This window comes from Temnothorax americanus, unplaced genomic scaffold (genome assembly GCF_048541705.1).
Source record: "Temnothorax americanus isolate GAGA-0224 unplaced genomic scaffold, ASM4854170v1 Scaffold1, whole genome shotgun sequence".
Taxonomy (NCBI): Eukaryota; Metazoa; Arthropoda; class Insecta; order Hymenoptera; family Formicidae; genus Temnothorax; species Temnothorax americanus.
Window position 1 is genome coordinate 8,210,283 of NW_027509230.1, and position 20,839 is coordinate 8,231,121.

The window sequence follows — 20,839 nt, forward strand, 5'->3', positions numbered from 1 at the left end:
TAGGATTTACGACGGGAGCGGACGCGAAGGGCGAAAGGAGGGGTTAGCGGAGGGAGGGGCGCACGGTGGAAAATACCTATTTGCTGCCGCGGTCCCGCAGGATCAATCTCTTCGTCGGTGGTGCCGTTCGGTTTCTTGGACGATATTACACTCGGGGACGGGAATAATGCGAGGTTTGATCGGGCGTTCGTCGACGAGTAACCGCAGCACCCGGGATGGATGTAATTTGCAGGGAAAATGATCGCGTAATAGTTCGCCAAGCGAGCGCAACGCGTTCCGCATTGTGTAATAGCGTGCAGTCGTATTAATCTTAGCAGAGCCAAGACAGGACTGTGAAACGACAGATTAAAATGTATTTTTATTTGTCATTTAATTACTCACTCAATTTTTATCCAAAACTATCATAAAATTTGTCGCAACCATTTGTTTAACTTACGTATTATGCAAATCCTTAATATACAGATAACATTCGGATCAATTTTGCAAAATTAAATTAATGTATTTTTAATGGCCAATTAAAAAATCTCTCGTATAATTAATATTTATTTAGCAACCTAATATAACAAGGAAATCGTGCATGGAGTAATTCCGCCTTTCGAACGATATTACCTCAAAAATGAAAATAATGTGAATTCTGATTGGTCGTTCAGACGCGAGCAATCATCAACCTCAACGAAAGGTGTAATTTGCAAGGAAAGAGATAGCGTAATAGCTCGGTGGAAGTGCCGCGTGTTGACGCGCCTTAAGTTCTCTCACAGCGACGCAAAGTGCTCGAAAATTACCCAGTGATTACTCACTTAATGATTTAATCCGCGAAATTGCACGGTCTGGAAATGCGACGATCGTGTAATTTACGAAGAAAATTGTAATTTATACGAAAGTAAAGTAAAAGTGTACGGTAAGACACAGTAGTAGGATTTTTATCCGAAGCAGCGGACTTTCCAAATCGTGTAATGTACGTGAGCAACATTTGTTTTCGAGAGAAAAATTTTTTTGAGATAAAATTGAAATGAAAATTAAATTAAAAACTGACAATGAATATCAAGTAATTGCTCGAAGAAATGACGCGAAATCAGATTTCTTGTTTAAAAGTGGTTATGGATTTTAGAGTTAATAATGTAAATCAAATGTCTCCGGTATAATACATTTTCACTAAGTAACTATAAATCACTAGATAAATATAAAATCCACTGACAAAATAATCACAATTTGTTTTTGAAGTTTTTTACGGTATTTTTTACGCTACAATTGTTTTAAATTAAATAGAGATATGCGATATATCATGTATCAAAGAAGCTTATACTTTCCAAGACTACGGGCAAACACGATGTCATCGCCAGCGCTGTCATCGCCAATGCAAATCTCATTATAATGCACCTGCGCTTTGACAGTGAAACAATTAAGCGCCCGGCACGGCATATCGTAGTCGGTCGGACAATTAATTCCGCGCTTAAATCGATTAGACCTCGACCGGAATACCGGGGCACGAATGCCGTGGCCATACGTTTCTAAATACACAAATACGATGGAATGCGTCGTCGTTATTTGCAATGAAAATGATCGCGTGATTGTTCAGCAGCGTAAATAAATCCCCGTCGCTTTCGCTTGATCCTTTCGTTAACGATGATAACGACGCGGCGATGTGGCCCGTCACCTTAATGAAGCGCCTGATAAGCGCCGACGAAACGATAGAGCCTAGTTACACAAATACAAAGTGTCACTGGGTATAAAAAGGGTGCGTGCGAACGCGCACTTACGGCGATGCTCGTGTTCTTCTCGTGAACGATTAGATTTCAGAACATCCTTCGAGCACCTTAGAAATGAGAACGTTTCCGACTTGAATTAAGTATACTCTACTCGTTTTATGCCTTAATCGTAAATACACAGACTTATCCTGACCTATTTCTATATCCCAGAAAAATATAAAGTTTTAACAAATCGTTTTAATAAATTATTTTATATCAGTCATGTTAAATATCGATATACTTTATACAAACATACATATTCATTATTTTTTCATATATTGCACATATATAATTTTTCTTATTAAATTTTTCTTATGAGAGAGACAAACTCATATTTTGTAACAAATCTGTTTTGAATTATTAATTTGTTAGAGAAAAATACATTTTGCCCGCGCTATTACTTCCGTTTATAAAACATTTTATTGTGTTTTATATATATTTTGCAAAATATAAATAATTTTCCAGCAGCTTTATTCTCAATAACCAATATCCAATCTTCCACTTTAATATCATAAAGAAAGAAGTATCTTTTATTTATTTCAAATTACTGACGAAAGAAAAAAATAGCAATTTAGTTCATTCGCTTCGTTATCCGGAGAAATCATATGGGAAGAACGTTTATTAACTTCCATAATGGTGTATCGTGCTGTTATAGCGCTGATTCACATTTTATTTTTGCAAGCTCACTGTCAGATTACATTGTATTCTCACATATAAAGGAAATATGACAACCGATACTGGTATATATGCTCTCGCCGAGAAAAGTAATCCACCCGTCGAACCATAACTGGCGTCCTTCCGTTTTCCTTAAGCATCCCATACATTAAACGTCAAATACTCTAATTAAAAAAAAAATCCTCGTTGTCTCTTTTACATTCAACAAAGCGTAACGCGTCGTATTTCGCGCTTGCTCGATCACGAAACGCAAGAAAAAAAAGAAAGAAAGGAAAGAAATCTAGGCGCGAACAGCGCTTTAAAGCGCGCGATCAAGTCCACCCATACATGCGTTTCTCATGCACGCACGCACGCACGCACGCACGCACGCACACGTGAGCACGCGATTCCGCGCGGCCACGCGTTGCAGCACTTCTAATAGCCTACTATTATGCGCGCATAATGGGGGTAATAGCTGCGACTCCGGATAAATCGATCACCATTACCGCTTCTATTACCCGTAACGACCGTTTCCGAGGAGACCTGACCACACTCTCTCTCTCTGTCGCGGCTTCCAGGTGAGAACAGCTGCAACTCCACCGGCGGCGGCAGCGACGAGGAGCTCGGCGCAGGCTGCGGGGAGGACATAAACGGCAACGGGGGCAAGAAGAAGCACCGTCGCAACCGGACAACCTTCACCACCTATCAGCTGCACGAGCTTGAGAGAGCGTTCGAGAAGTCCCACTACCCGGACGTCTACTCCAGGGAGGAGCTCGCCATGAAGGTCAACCTCCCGGAAGTTCGTGTTCAGGTGAGTCATTTGTCGAACGAATTCGCCGGATCGACGAGGGGGGAAGATAATACGTTTCCTTCGTATATACGACTTCTAGCGTTAGGTGCGTGTCCGAGAGTAAAGAAAGGGTTCTTTCGAAGTTTAAAATAATGACGCTCAATTGAAAAATATATTTCTTTTTACGAAGTAGAAAAAGAGACGTTGTGGGATCTTTTATATCCCCCTGAGAACATTAATATTATAGATTTATAAATTGTCTCTCTTGTCTCTACGTGCGCACAAACACAAACTCTTTTAAAGTTTTAATATTTAAAATAACTATATTTCCTATCGTCTCTCGCTCTCTCAGCTAAAATACCTTAATAATTCTTCAAAATGAAGGCGGATCTCACCGACTATCATAGCACAATAAGATGTAGCATGAAATATACACATTTTGATGTAAGGCAGGGGACTATCGAGATATCAGAAAATTTATTACAATTAGGTACGTAAATAATCTCGTGTAAAGTACGTTGCTACGAACATTTTTCTTGTACTTATATTGTTAGTTGCAAAGGCGGTTCATAATAAATTCACTGTGCGACCTGCAACACGATATAGCAGGATTTATTCTTCCTCAGCCGAAATTTGACGGATACGAATATCGTGTTCGGCGAACCGGCCGGGGTTAACGCTGGCGTTTCCGTGCAAACAATCGGAACGACAATCGCTGCCTGGCGCGCTGGGCCAACATATTAGACTAAATTAAATTAATTATGTGCGTGACAACGATAAAAGCACGCAGTCGCGTGCGACGACGCATCGATTAGGCTCCCGGGGGCACGCTTGCCGAGCGGCACGTATACCGGGGCCAGTGACGCAGCTACCGTGGTTCCCGGTGGTTCAACAGGACCATCGTCAAGATTTCGAAAGATGTAATTCTCAAGTTCTTTATTTATATGCTTATTCTTTTATTCTAATCTCACGCAAGAATTTAAATAGCCATTCTCAGCCATTAAGCCTGTAAAAACGAAGCTTGCAGGATTCGCGCGCGCACTCTGTAAAGTAAAAATAATTAAATAATATGAAAGGAGATTAATCAAGTATTTTTTCTGCAAAATAATTAATTTCCGGGCTAGTACATTTGCAAATTGTTATGGGAGAGTGATAACAACAACCTTTATAAATTTCTTACAAACTCCTTTTTTGTTCAAACTGCTCAAAGAGATGAAGGCTTAAAAGGGTCAGAAAAAGGGCCCGTAGGAGATCTCGGTACAGACCTCGTCAGCATCGCCACTTTGTTACGCTATTGGGCGGGGCTCTCTCGGCAACACGGGATAATAACCCGGCCGGCAGCCTTACGAGCACCTGCTTTTTCTTTCTACCTCCTCGAACGCGGAATTGATTTTTACCGAGCGCGCCCGCCTTAAGTTTCCATTGCCGCGCGAAGGGCTCTCGCCTGCCGGCGATGGTGAAGATTACGCGTCGATTGCAATTAGGGCTTTATCGAGGCGACCACGCTAATTCGTAGTGTCGCGGGCATTCGGCTCGTTAGAGTTACCATTAAACACGCAATGCGAGAAACGTAGGAATTATCTTCGTGCCTTAAGTGCCATGGATTATAAATGGGCATCAAGAAGGGTAAAACGGCGGCATGGAAGTAGGCGAGGTATGACCCGTCTGTCTCTTAGAAAGCTGGAGCCTTTATTGTCGCAATTAACAAGCAGTTTATATTGCGAGATAAGCACGTCGCCCCAGTAATAAAGTTGCCCTATAAATCATCTCTCTTGTACTTTCCTGCGTCGAATAGACGATAGATAGATAATTAGCAGTACAAGTTAAGTACACAGAAAAATTACCCTGTGACTAATTATAATGTGTAGGTTTATATAAGAATAAAATTATTTTGTAAATTATTTCGCGAATGCTAGTAATATAATATAGATAATAAGTATATAGTACTGTAATGTAAGACACTGAAGAAAAAAAGCTAGTGATGTGTCTTTACAAAAAATCATTCCAACTATACAATATATTTACACTCAAAAATAATCAAATATGTAAAAAAAATGCGTTATTAAGAAGCCAGAATAAATACAACGTATGCGTATTACTGCACTTGTAATCTTTTTATCTCGTCAGGGTAATGTAACAACAGGCTTCAATCCTCGATATAAAAATTGAATTATAATTATTGACACACACATAGATAATAATCGTGCCAAAATATATTTATACTGTTATTTATACGAGATTTGGAGATATTTTAAAATTTTTTATTTCTTGCGTCGCACAAGAGACTATACGTACGAGACTATATTCGTCCAGTCAGTGTCAAGGAAATTCGGGAAAAAAAGGAATGTTTAAGCAAACACGGATCTGCGCTCTGGAACAAAACGTCAGCGTGCCGCGTGAGGACGAGGGATGAGGCGTCGTACCTCGGGGTCGACGGACTCGCAATTAAAAATTTAAATTGCGTTTAAAACCCACCGTGAGCTGCCGACACGCTCTCGCCCCGTCTTCTCTCGCGCCGCGCCGTCCCGCGCGGTTCTTCCTTCCGCGCGGAGCGCTTTTTCCCCAGTTTTTTACGTATGTACACGGGTCCACACGGCGGGTCCGCGTGCGTCTTGTTCTCTCGTTTATTTTCACCACCCCCCGCGTCTCTCGCTAATCCGTGGCACCGCAACCGTCTTAGGCCGCCCCCAAGGTATACCTAATCGCTTAAGCTTATTACGCCAGAGCGGACAAGGCGGTTGTGGAATCAGCTTTGCTCGCGATGCAAGCGGGCCCTTGCTCTCTATCCGCTCGCCGGTCGCGGCGAGCCGCGCGCCGCGCCGCGCCGTTCGGTTTCATCATTTTTAATTGATAGCGCACGCCAATCTCGTCTGTCGGATTTATTAGGCCGTTCGACGAGATGGTTTCGGAAAGGACGGGGGATGAGCAGAGGTGGAAAACGGGGCTCGGGAGGGCGGAGGGGGTTTTTATTGGGCGTGGCGGAACGCGGACGGGATTCCGTCGGCGGTCGCTGCGGTCTGATTGTCATCGGAAAAGCGCCGCGCGATTTCCGAGCTTTTCTCGATCCGGTGCGCACACGTGTGCGCGAGCAGGTCACGCGTAAGTTAACGCCGCTCTCCACCGTGTCGTAATCATCATCATCGCTTTTGGGGGATACGCAAAATTACGTTACGCACGGCGTTGCGCACGACGTTACGAAAGTTGAATCGCGAACAACCCGAATTAATTAATCTTGAATCGGTGATTCGATATTTCCAAATTAATCGCACTGTCTGTAATAGAAAAGAAAATCTTACGTCACACACATGTACGCTTGTAGAATTGATTTTAAGTTGTTTACTGGTATACAATAAAACTTTAATAACAATTACTGTTACATGTTTGCCGCGCGACATTTTAGCCAACATTTTTGTAGAATTTGTATAATAGGATCTGTTTTTATTTCAATTTTGCCCGATGGAACGGGCACGGCGGATTTTAAAAGAATGTAACACACACGCACGGTTTTAAACACCTGCTGTGTTTGTTGTTCGTTAAAAGTACATTATTTTATACGCTCGCGACAAAAATATTTCGCCCCGGATCAATCAATGGGCAAATGGTTTAGCTTTAAATCGCGCGTAATGTTTGTTTGCGTACTAAATCGAAAAATAGATTGCAGAAAATGTAAAAGGGAATAAAAGCTCGGGAATTATACGGGAAGCCGCATCTTTTCAAAGAGATAAATGGAATTGGGTAATGCAACTTCACTCGGTTAGATTTACGAGCGCGGGCTCGCTCGTAAATTACTAACCGTTTTGTAGCTTCGATTCTTCGACTGCGCGCCGATGCCCCGACCTCGGCGAGGTCCCCCACATTTACGTATAGCTTCATGGGCCCTCTGCCTCCTTTCCACTTTTATCGCGACAATAAAAATTTCATTCCGGAATCCTGCACTTCCTTGCACGATCGTACATCACGATCGTCAAAGAGCATCTCTCTCGTGAGAGATCTGTTATGTAAATTTTACGAAACAAAATCCGGCCAACGTTATTCTCGATATTCTCGGCAATTGTTTCGCTTTGAGAGCAAATCAAAATAAAAAATGTCAAAAATCTGAAAAGGAACAGTTAAGGTGTGTGTAATAACAATATAGCTGACAGATTCGAGTAATTGACCTTTTGCCTTATTGATTGATCTAGACAAAATATCATTTTTTTGAAATTGTGTTATCACGTCGTGTTAAAATTAAAGGCATTCATATTCCCTTAGCCGTAATGTCTCCTCGTTCGATGATAATCTAATTTCAGCGTAGCACTATAAAAGTCATTTCCGTTTCGAGTCTCGCTTTTTATCGGTTTTCGTGTGCCAAAACGCCGGCGAAACTACACGGCGATCTATTATATTATTATGGACCCATTGTCGGGGCGAGCCCGCGCGCATTACTCGCCTGTCACGCGATCGCGAGAGAGCCACGTCGAAAAAATAAACGATAGCCGACTAATTCGGCGATTTGCCGGCCGACTTGCCCGAAATCGATACCGAGCCACCGGGCGTTTCGGTGGAAACACTTACCGGAATTAACCCCGGCAGAAAGCACACCTGCAGACCTTTTAAAAGTTTGTCACGTATAACGCGCAAAAGCGCAATGTCGAATGGAACAGCGACGGTTCCACCAATAATAAGCAGTACGAACGCGATCATCAAAACCTTAATTACAGAAAGACTTAGCAAAGTTTTCGAATTTATAATTATTTTTCGTCTGGTACGCATTAAATAAAGTAAAACTCAATTGTAAATAGAAAATAATATCTATCTGAGTAAGATTTTCTTTCATTTTACTCTTTACACAATAACATTTTATCTCAAAGATTCTGATAATATCAGAAAGAGAAAAAAAATTGAGCTCCTTAGGGGTACCGTGAAAACTCACTGTCCTATCCGTCTCGGCGTTTTCAATGAAAACAGATTTTCGTTCCCGTTGCATGGAGTCGATTGCACTTTGACGGCACCGGCTCTCACTGGGGAATTATTACCTCGCGTGCCGGTGTCGACTTTATTTCGGCGAGTAATTCGTGTTCCGCATGCGTTTTGATAAATGCGACATCTGCGCTTTATCGTCTTGCAGCCGCAACTTTAGTAGTTTAAAAGAGCAGTCCGGCGGCTTCGGTATAACAATTTTCTTCAACGTTATTTTTATCGTTCGACTATTCTGCTTATTTTTATATTTTCTCATATATTACGGGGAAGAAAGAGGAAAAGTATATTTGTAGCTTTGTAAATGAGTCGATACGATAACGGCGCTTTGAAAATTGAGAAGAATGATATTGACGGATGAGAATTTTAAATACCCATCATCTGATTTATTTTACATACATATATATTTATTTATATATTATATTTATTATATATATATAAATACAGCGACTCGCATGAAACTGATCAAATCCTACTATTTTTACGAGTTTATTTTTAAAATTTACGAATGAAGATGTCTGTATATTAAGAAAGACAGAAAGAGAAATCTATAAATATTTGTTTATAAGTTGCTATTAAAAAATCGTTTGCCTTCTTCGAATCAGTTAGTCGTAGATAATACACTTGATCAGCTTCGTGAGTCACTGTATATAAACAATACCATTCTAAAAATTTACGTGTAAAGCTTACGGAGCACTTTGTAGAAGTAAAACGCGACGATATGTCCGCGGTATGGATGAGAGAGGGAGGGGGTCGATGGTATCTGTAAATTTTTGCTTTGACCGCGGACAGTGGAATCGACGGTGGTGTTGTCGACGAATCTACCGGGCAGGCGGAAAAAAACGGAGAGATTGATTTTTCGCGGTAGGCCAACTAATTCGGTACTGAGCAAGGGGGTGGAGGAGCGTGGGATGGTCGTGGGTGGACGGAGAGGTCGCGGGGGGGGGTGAATAAAGCGAGCGAGAGAGGACGCGGTTGGATGCCCATCGTTCCATGTCCGGCCGCTCGACGATTGCCAATTGGAAAAATACTCCAATTCGATTACAATTTTTTTCGATGGCCCCACACAACGGCGCGGAAAAATTTAAAACGATTCGGCGGGACGGTGAAAACTATGGCAATCCCGGGCTCGAAGAGAGGTCGCGAGACTGATATCGGAGTTGCCGATGGCCTTCTAACAGCTTTCAAAAGGGCAATTAAAAAAACGATCTTCCATACCTTTCTGCATTATCCGGAAGGAAATTCGGGTCGTGTCGGTTGCGCGCTGTTCTTTTTTATCAATAAACGCGAGAATATTGCTAATGTTTCCCCTCGGTAAGGCCATTAAACGATTTAACATCGTTGGTAATTCTCACGTGACCTCGAAACAATTGTCTATATCCGATAATAAGACTTTGTCGGTCAGAAGTTCTAATTGAATCAGACGTGTGAAGTTTGAATTGTAGCTGTAATTGTAACTACTGTAATTTCGCTCAATTTATGGAAAGTAAACTAAACGCGAGACAAAAGCAAGAACGATACATTCTTTTCAGGGAAATTATATGACGCAACTTTTTTTCTGGATTAGACGAGCTATTCATTTGCGTTGTAGAATCTCGCACATTTTCTTTTTGCATCTTCCAGAGATGTTCTCTTTACGGCTTGAGGTCTGTATCATTTTCAGCATTCTTCATATCTCAAAGGCGGTGACCAGCTCCTCGCGCGAGTTACAATGCGCCAGGGTTTCCCGCGACAGAAAAATGATACCACGGCGAGGCAATGCCGATATAATAAAGGGGTGCAGATGGAATATACCCCTTCACACGGCGCTGTTTAACATTATTTACCGGCATGTCGGCATGGAAACCTCGCTCGAAGACGCATGCATTCGCACACATCCTGCGTTAAACGCTCGACAAATAAATTTAATGCTGCAATATTTAGTGGTATTTAACGCAAACACCTATTTCGAAACGTACATTTTCGCTATATACGCACAGCCAACAATATAATTACTATTTGTACAAAAATTTACTACTTGTTATCAAAAGTTACTTTTAGATTGTAGTACGTTATAATTTGCAACATTTATCTTCTCAAAATTAAATTGTAATCTAAATACTTCAGATATATATCACATTCATAGGAAGCATAATACTGCATTAATCGCTAATTAACTGATTAAAGCTGGAGCAGCATCTCAAATACATGCAATTGATGTAAAAATATTGAACACGCGAAGTACTGCTTTGTCTTTTGCACTTTGTATTTTAGGATCGCGATTCATTTCTACGATTTTTGTACATAATAGCTGCTAATTAATTGATGTCTGACCTGTAACAGTATTTAAAGGCTAACCGGCACAACACTGATTGTTCGCATGGCTACTAGGATCTTGCGGCGGATTCAGCGGCATCCTTTTCCGAACAGTCGATAGCGAAAGCGCTTATCGGAGCGTTTAATTCGGGATTATTAGGGGCCGAATCGTGATCGTTAGCGCTGACACGAGCCTGGCACGAATCGCAGGTGACTGTCTGGGGCGCACCTATATCTACGGGGTGTCAAATTAGTCACGCACGCCGCCTCCGCCCAACCCGTCGGCGGAACGGGCGTAACCATGGCTACTGCCGCGAATTTCTCTGCGCGACGCGACGCGGCGCGACGCAGCGAGAGCGCAATTGCGCATGCAACATGCCGCACGAACGAGGGAGTGGAGAAAGAATTAAAAAATTGACGAGCGGATCGCTTATTTATTTAGTTTTTTTTTCCACGTTTTAAATGTCACCTCATGAAAATTAAAACTTTTTGTCGCTCCGCGCTCGCAAAATCGAGTAATAATTTGCGTTTGCTCGCGCTCTTTCCGCATGGCGGAATTTATCGGCGCCGGTGACGTTAACAACGCACATACGCCGACGTGCTTGAATCGTGTCCGGCAAATCAAATTGCAGTGATCACCGACGTGCGCAACGATAACCGATAAATATTAAGAACAATGTTTCCTCTTATTTATCCGTCTGTTTTTTTTCCACTTGTGTTAGACGCAAAGGAAGATAGCAACGCATGTTTTACTATATTTTATTTTATTTCATTTCTTTGCTTTTATTACATGCTTTTTAACGCGTTAAATTTTGTAGCATTTCAATTAATTCGAATCGTGTTTATTTACTCAAATATTCGTCGCATTTCCTCCAAACGAATCGCCGCAATTTTCGCGAGGACCCCGTCAAGCGGATTAAGTAATCCCCCATGGTCCATGGTTTACATGGGGGGAGGGGCGCGATTCTCACGTACCCCTCGCACAGTCAACCAACCGAGACCAGTGAGCTTTCGCTGCGATATTAATACCTATACGCGAGCACACCATAAACCTGTTTACCACGCAATACGCGGTGAGAATTCTCGCACGAGGTCACGGTCGACTAATGGCACCTGAATCTGTTGCCAGCCGTAATACATAAATCAAACTAATGTTCGCGTAAACGTCGCGGTCAATAATCTCCAAACATATCGCACGAAGTAGACAAATATTGTTCTCTTTTCGATATAACACAAGTCGGTAACGCAAATGCGGACGAACCTGGAGATAGATATATCTGTACCTTAGAAATAAAGAATTGTATACCTCTATTATTATGAATTCAGAGAAAACAAGGTTTAAAGTTTCAAATAAGGAAATGGTGCATTTTTTTGAAGATTTAATAAAGTAACTTAACTGATATGTTTAATATTATAGTATACAACTGCCAATAACGCGCTGTACCTGACCAAAATTATGAAAATTTTCATTACGACTTTTTCTAAACATTACGTCTTAGGAACTAGTAATAATAGATATAAGACCTTTTACCATTATACAATTTAAGCTCGGTATATTGAAAAATGTACTAACTCCACACTTTGACAAAAACTGGAGATACGATATTCTTTACCTCCAATTGTAAGGTATATGCATAAAGTTACATCTTTCAATCGCGACTTTCTTAGCACCCGCAGCTGGCACTGAAAATTAATAGAAGCTTGATACATTGACAGTTAAAAAACATTTATTTCAAAAGATTGCAAAAAAATAGCAACTGCAATGTATATAGAAGTATCCTACAAGAAATTACCTCGGAAATTACAATATGACAGATGGTTCAATTATTTATTCAATTCTGATGCCGTTCAACAATAATTACAAAGAAGTAAAAGAATTGCCAAGAGAGAATGAAGTGGAAGTCGCAAAGCCTCGTTATGCTCATCGCTAATTACATCAACGAAAGTTAATATAAACAGCGCTTCCTGTTTTATCGCTCTCCTTTATCGCCGACGGAAGACTTGCTTCTTGCCGGATGGTAATGGCGCCAATAACGCGCTTTCTAATTCCGACACGGAAAATTCCGGAGGCGTCGGGTCAGGGAGATTCCCGCGTTAGCCAGGGATAAAACGCCCGGCTCGATATCAGAGAAGAAAGGCGTTCGCGGATACAAATGTTATTACGCGAAAGCACTTCCCCCGATCTCCCCCGGTCCGATGGCCGCCCCTTTCGTCCGCCCTGCGCCCCTCACGCCTCCTACTCGGGATCGTTTTTCTTGTGGGTGCGATGTTTCCAGGCGGAAAATAAGATAATGGTCCGGCGCTAGGCGCGAAAAGCCCCGCGAGCGGGGAAAAATGGCCCGGCGGGAAATAGCGGAGATCGTGGGAGCGACGACACCTGCCCCGCACGCGCGACGGAGGGCGCCCGCAGGAGAGAAAAAAAAATAAAGGGACGGGCGTCGTTCCTTCGGGCGGGACTCGAGGGAGGAAGGAGCGCGCACGGTGGAAATGTGTCGCGCGATCGCGTAATCGAGTCACCGTGATAAACGCGTGAGAATAAATCAGACGGCGGGACGCGATTGGCTTCCGAGGCGGACGGGACAAAAATTGCGTGGATTCAGAAATTTGCAGCGGAACCATTGCGCGAATTAATCGGCTCGATTACTCGTAGCGTTGCCACACGATCCGTCGCAATTGAAATTGGCTGAATCGGTTTCAGCCAACGAGTACCGTTTCCATAATACGCCTTTTTATCACGCGTGAAGATCACGCGAAATTAAAATTGTAAATTATTTCGCGTAAATTGAAAATTGTATTTATCTCTCACACATTGAAGTGCAATGTAACTCTTTTCATTTTTATCATTCAAAGAGGGGAGATAAGAAAATCGGGGCAAAAATATTCAGCGATAAAATACGTTTAATAAATATTAATAAATATTTCCGTTAAGCGTATCGCGCGGAAATCCTTCTGTCGTTAGAAATTAAGCGACAGTTGAGAATGAGTCAACGGCAATTGCCGGCACGACAATACTCGCGATGTAGTGGAAACACTGACTGTAATTAAATAGAAATTGTTAATGCAGCCGACAAAATATGGCGCGCGTTGTTTGTGACTTTCGTTATGCTCTCTCCCGTAGCAGACTGCCAGAAGCCTCAAAGCTCGGAGCCGAGGAGGAAACACGTCCTTCGATCCTCGCGCAGACCGCGGAGAGACGAACTCCGTCGCAGCGCCGTCTAACGAGTATTATAATTACTGTCGCGTAACTCAATATTGCACCCTCGATATGCTAAACTCCCGCGGAATATAGTGTTAATAGGCGTGGAATGGCGCGGGACAACACCCCGCTTCTATTAATTGCACTTCACCCTAAATGCAAATTGTTCGAAATTGAGCGAGGGCTCCCCGAATATTTGGAAACTCCATTACGGGGCAGTGTTCGTCCTTTCGTTCCTCGCGTACACACACGCACGCACGCAAACACACACACACACACACACACACACACACACACACACACACACACACACACACACACACACACACACACACACACACACACACACACACACACACACACACACACACACACACACACACACACACACACACACACGTGCGTACGCACACCACCTTGTTGCGGCCTGACGCGAAGGGCGGTTTCAATCGGGCAGGGTACACGCGATGAAAAATCTATCTGGGGACACAAACGAAATTAGATAGCGAATAATATGAAATCTGAGTCTGAAAGTCGCGAGTCTTCCTGTCGTAGCTCGTTACACGTGTATTCTCTCGAGAAACATTCATCAGCTTTCTATTACGTTGACTATCATTCGACAAATAACATTTGCACCTTTTATTGATAAAAAATGATGTAATAACCAAGACACATACAGGAGTTTAAGTTGAAATATAGAAGACAAAAGAAATAAAATATTAAGGAAAAAGTAACGCGCACAAAAAAATATTAAAATCGTATCATTTATTTTCTAGTACGGAGTTTAATTAATTTACGTGAAGAAATGTCGATTTGATCAGTGAGATTCAAAGCGAGTATTCGCGATGGTGGTAAAATCAAATAAAGTTTCGGTGTTTCGATTCTCGATCATTTGACAAAAAAATTTAAAACGTTCGAGGCAAATAAAGCCAAAGGTTAGTCGACGGCACGGAAGACGGAGTCCGCCGTTTCCCGTTGATATCTTCGGAAGATTAGCTGTCCAAGGTTCTGAGGTCTGTGGCTCAATTAAGCACTCCGTTTAGCGCTTGACTAAAAAGGGTTGGGAGACCCTCGCCCTGCCCCCTCGAGCATCAATCATGTCGGAGCAACCCTTTTCCCGAGGGCGGTTTTGCTCCTCTATTGAGACGAAGTGTTGTGCTCAAACACAAAAACACTTCATTTGGCAGATTAGCTGTTAAACACTAAGGGTGCACGCGCCGTAGCTATCGCCGATAAGCACGAAAAGTGTCTGGAGAGAAAAGCGTATTGGTCCCCCGTACCATTTGTTCGCGCAAATTACTAAAACGATTAGAACAAAGATCTAATCGAGAGTATTTGTCAAGGAGATGACGTATTATCTGTTCGTTGATTTGATCTTTCTTATAGGTACGACATCGTTTAGAGTAAGAAGAAGCTATATTTATGTCAGTTAAAGAAAAAATCGGATAAAAAATTTTCAAGACAGGAAGAGGTTTTTTGGTTTTTTGTCTTGAAAATTTTTAATCCAATTTTTTTCTTTAACTGACTCAAATAGCGCCTCTTTATCCTATATTGTATTGTAAATTGCTGCTTGACCCTATAAGTTTAACATGACTCAATCAAATCTTCTTATTCTTATTTTTAATTATCTTTATATAATTTACGTTAATATCGATTTAATATTTTCGATAAATGTGTACATGGTATCGTAAAGTTTGAGAAAATGTAAAATTTAACCGCTTTACAAATTACAAACGCGTAAAAAATTTACTTAAAAATGCATTTGCAGTATACAAACCCGGTGTATTGCTTCGACATCAATGAAGGAAGCTGGTATTCTTTTAAACATTCAATCTAGACAATTGTATCTGACAGGAAGAACAATTCATTCTTTAGATTTTACGGACGTAAAACCGCCGTGCCAGTAGCGGAAGACGTACCACGCTAATTGGGGATTAATAAGACGGGAAAATAGCAAAGGATTTCCCACGGAGGGGTCTCCCTTGACTACTCGCCGCTTCTTTCTGCGTCGCACGAGTGGGCGGAGGAGCTTCCATGATAGGACACACGGTACATTCGGTACGTGCCTGCTCGTTTTAATATCGCATATAACATTATGAAGCCGTTGTGTCGGCGTTCTGTCGGTCCTGAGGCCGGCAATTAACAATTAGCTGGCGGTCCTTGTAATCGAATTACGGCGGCCATTGTCGCGGGCCCAGGTACAAACGTATTCAATTCCATCGGGGGTACCTTCAGAGCACCGGCAGCACTCTCCCCTCCCCGCTCACCCCCGGCGGGATATCCACAGGGACCTTATTGGCTCGTCTCTCTTTTTTTCCACGGTGCTCTAAGATCGGATTTCTCGCCGCCGCGCTGCATGCGCATAGATGCAGACTGCAGCCGTGGTGGGATCCCTTACAAAGGCAGGCCGGGGCGAGCCTCTACACAGGCGGGGATGAATGTCACCCCGTGAAAATATATCCGTTTCAACAGTTTGAGATTTCGAGTCGTAGAGGATCGCGCAGGTATCCCTCCGTCCCGGGTATCACGCGTGCACGGCGTAGCAATATAGCGGCCGTAGGATTAGTAACGTTAAACTGCCGTGTTCGCGCGGAGATACTGCGATAAAGACGAGACGAATTGTCCGACGGATAAACATGTCCATCTTGGATCGTTTCCCAATATCGTTTATCGTTGCCGTGTCCAGCGTCGAAACAGGAACGATACCATACTTTTCCTACTAATTCGACACAGAAAATAAATGTAAAAAAAAAATGGAAATTTATAAACGCTGGAATTATCAAGATAAAATCGCCTAGAATATGATCAATTTAAAAGAATAACATAGAAAACGGATTCTTGAAAGATTTGTTTTAGTGATTTTGTTAAATGTCATTTAATCGATCCACACATTAACAAAAATATGATTAATATATAAATATATTAATAAAAATTTTCGTCCGCCACGTGAATGATCCATATTATATTCATCGGAAAACGGCCAAGTAAATTTGATACGAACTGTGCAATCATGCCACGATTCTTCGAAAGGTGCAAGGTTGTATCTCGGGGAATGCCTGGCCCCGGAGCGCTCGATCCCGTTAAAAGTTCTCTCTCAAACGACCCTGACGTAGAGAGATCGTGCCAATTATCAATTTCCAAATCCCGTTTGATTAAAGCTATTCGACTACGAAAGAGCCCCCGCTTTATCGAGGCATCTCGCGGCCCTTTAACGAGTAACCGATGTCAAACGCAGCCGGAGAAGAGACCGACAAACGCACACGTAAACACACACACACACACACACACACACACACATACACACACACACACACACACACACACACACATACACACACACACACACACACGTACAGGCAGAGCCCACGCGCGACATGTATTCACGTGCAGAGAGAAGGAAGGAAGGAAGGGAAGCTCGGGGTCACTCTCTCGCCGGGGAATACAACGAATTCGAGATATATCCAGGCAGAACCAACTATTAATTTGGTTCCCAGGCGTCGGGCAGAGGTAGGGGCAGAAGTACGAGCGAAGAGCCACGAAGGGCGGGCACGTGGAAGGTAGAAGGAAGGGCTATGGAGAGGATGAGAGAGAGAGAGAGGGGAGGCTTCAACCAGGACCAGAAAGCCTCCGGGGCAACAGATTACTGTCTACGGCCTACACCCTTCGCCTCCACCCCATCTCCCGTCCTTTTCCACCACTCCGGTCCTTTCCTCCTCTGCATACCCATCTCCCGGTCGACCGTGGCTGGCCCATGAAGTTAATAATCATCAAAAGTCACAGTGTTTGTCGAGGGCGGCCGCCCTTTGTGCGCCCACGCGTGCTTCTGACGCTAATACGACTCCACCCGGGCTTTATTACGAGTTATTAGAGTTATTACATCGGCGACGGATTTTCACGTGCAGCGCACTTACGATCGCGAGCGTGTTTCTTTTATATCTCGCTCGCATTTTTTTTCCACCGCCGAGACTTTTTCTTCCCCGTGTTTTTGCGAATTCTCTTTTCCCCCGTTGTTTTCCGTTGAAAGAAGCGGCGGTGAAAATTAGAATCGTTTGCCACAAATGTCTTAGAACGTAATGGTAGGTGCAAAATAGCATATGAGAAAGCGCTAAACGTTAAGAAAAAGTATATTGATTGTACTGGCAAGAAAAATTAACTTAAAAGAATTATAATATAATGTTAAAAGAGCGACAAAAGTAAATAGTGCAGTTAGGGTTGATCACTATGAAATGTTATTTATCTTTGCTGCTCTGTTAATTATATTTAAAGAACTGACGATAAGGAATCATAAACATTACATTTGTGATACCTATAATTAGCAGTGAGCACGCGATTTTATTCTATTTAGCTGTTTGCAATCCAATATATAAACGGTATTTTATGTTGATTTCATTTAACTGAAAGTAATCCACAGAAAGAGGGAAAGTGAGAGAAAGTGAGAGAACAAGAGGGGAGGAAGAGGGATTCACTGAAAGTGGCGCATTGGCCAGACTCTGATGAGTGTCTCTATAAACGAGCAGTCTTAATTGCGGTACAGTCACCGGGATTGTATGCGGCAGAACACAGCCGCGAAACGCGAAACGATGGCGTTGCTACTGTGAATGCATGACGCAGCGTAATTTCGAATGCACAGACGTGATTTAATAGCGTTAAATGCTCGCGCGCGCCGCGATCCAGTTCCCGGGGTCTAATTCTCTCTCGAGTCTAATTCCTTCGACTTCCCTGTTAACGCTAACCAAAGTTAACTAAATGTTTCTTTTCTTATTATCATTATATCTTACTATCGTTCTTAATGTTGTGATGTAATCCGCTGTAAATGTATATATGTATAACGCGAGGAAAGGAATGTAAAGCAAGTGGAGATTGTATTATATATAGTGACGGATTTGGCTTAGCGGAATTAAAAAGATGTTATTTGTGTACACATATCTGTGGTATTCCGAATACGAGGAAAAAAAGAGAATCCGGGAAAGTCATCATCGTTCCGATCGGCGACTTCACAGAGCTTTCCTCCGAACTGTGCACAAATGACAAAAGCTCGCGCACATACGCAGAGAGATCCGTTTGAAAGCCTCGTTTTGGGCGCAAACATATTGTCTGGTAAATAGCTTCCTGCACAAAAGATGCATTCACTCGGAGCCGATCTCGTCGCCGCGAGAGCGTGTATAGCGAGAAAATACAACGACCAGGCCAGACAATGTAGGTACGGTGTCAAAATACGCGGACCATACGGCTAATTTGTCGAATTTCTACGCGGTCTCTCATTCACGCCACCCTGCCGGTCCCCATCCCGCACGCGCTACTCGAAAGCGTTGTTCACGTATTGCACATTGTGACTAATTTTTTAAGAATTGCAGAATGCCGAAAAATTCGTTTATGTAATGATTTCATTTTGTTGTCTATTAAAATAAAATAAATTCCTGACTTTTTATTTGAAGAAATGTAATAGTATAGTTATAGAGATGAGAAAATGGAATATTACATCTGTGAGCAAAATATTATTATAAAATTGAAATTTTATCATAATATTTTTAATACCTGATATTAATAACTACGATGTATAACGTTTGCGTCTCAATTGTTATAAAATTGTTAAGCTGTTGTAATACTAAATGATTAGCTAAATATGTCTGATACTTTTTTCATAATTATTAATTAAATGATTATTTGACATTTACGTTTAAATTTTAAGCATGGAATAATTTGACATTATACTATTTCATACATTTTTAATGCGATTATTTGTCAAATATAGAATTATGTACGGGATAAGAAAATATTCGCATCTAATGCATTGAAATTTTTGTGACTTTGTGACAAAAGTTCTCGTAGTTCTTGTTATCTGAGGATCATCCAACGAAATCATTGTGCGATGCGAGGTACCATACTCGAGAACAACAAACGAACGATCCGTGGCGTATCCGTGAACGGCGAGCCGTTTAGTCGCATTGTAAAAGTGAAATCGCCTCGTGTTTGGGATGTTATTTGTAACACATTAGTATTGTATCGCAGTACGACGGGGTTAGGTCGGGGTGTTGGAGTGTTTAAGGGTGATTACACGCAACGACAGGGGTGGCTTTATTGGAGGACGCCGCCAGCGGTGCTCACTTATACCATACCAGAAGATCTCTAAGAATTGTAAGAATGGACATACACCTGGTGTTATGTAAAATCACAGCTAGTTCGCCTCAAAAAGAAAATACGATCTTTAAATTACCAAATACAAAAAAACATCAATTTGTTTAATTTTATAAATATGTATATATAATGCTATTATTAGACAATAAACAGAAAGAAACTCGTAAGAAATTTCCGCTAAAGTTACACTTATGATAATTTAATTTTTCAATTACAATTATTTCTTCGGCCACGTTGAATGTATTTTTGTTCTCTCGAACCTTAAATCATATTTATCATATTCTTCATTGCTCTCTTGCAATTACACTTGTTTTATTATAAATTAAATATTTATTAAATTTCTTTCTTTTTTTCATCTCAAGTTGATAGTTTGATTATAATAAAAGTATGAATTATAATAAAAAATCTTATGTTATAACACTCGTACACTTAAATATAATAAAGTAGCCTGCGTACAAAAAGAAGCATTAAAATAAAAAACTTGCAATTTATCTCACATATTTGTGTAAACCAACATAATTAATGAAGGACTATCAATTAACGACGATTCAACCGAAGCAGTTGAATCCGTGTATACAAACGGAGTTTATAATTAGAGAAGAGCAAAATGAGAACGACTGCATAGGATTGAATTTGGCCGACAGTTTGACAGGGCTGAAGCAGAGAAGGGGGAATAGCACGGGGAAAGAGAGAAAGAGAGAAAGAAAGAGAAGTAGAGAAGGAGATGGGGGGCATAAAAAGCGCGGTGAATAATAGACTCCAACCCTCTCCAAACATCTCCCTTCTCTATGCATACCGCGGTACCCTGGACCGGAATCTAAGGCTTATATTCGAAACGTGTCCCCTCTTCCGTCTTTCTCTCTCTCGCGCGCCCTTTTCACCCTCTGTTCCCCCTCTCTTACCTCTCTCCTCTCTTCTATCCGCGATTGTCGTAGTGTACCGACGATAGGGCTTTGATAGACTTGTAATACACCCGGAAGAAAAATAACCTCGTCTTTTTCCTTGTCCGCGGATTAGTGGTAGCGTTGTGTTGGCCTTTTTTAGCTAGGGCTATTAACATCGATGATT

General features: G+C 41.9%; 1 protein-coding gene across 2 annotated transcripts in view; it reads left to right on the forward strand.

The window, feature by feature from the left end:
- Positions 1 to 20,839, forward strand: part of LOC143893599 (retinal homeobox protein Rx1) — a 44,715-nt gene that overhangs the window by 15,972 nt on the left and 7,904 nt on the right. For both annotated transcript variants that reach the window (XM_077399135.1, XM_077399142.1), the window contains exon 2: positions 2,978 to 3,210. In XM_077399135.1, coding sequence (XP_077255261.1) covers positions 2,978 to 3,210 — 233 coding nt within the window. The remainder of the gene's footprint in view (positions 1 to 2,977; positions 3,211 to 20,839) is intronic.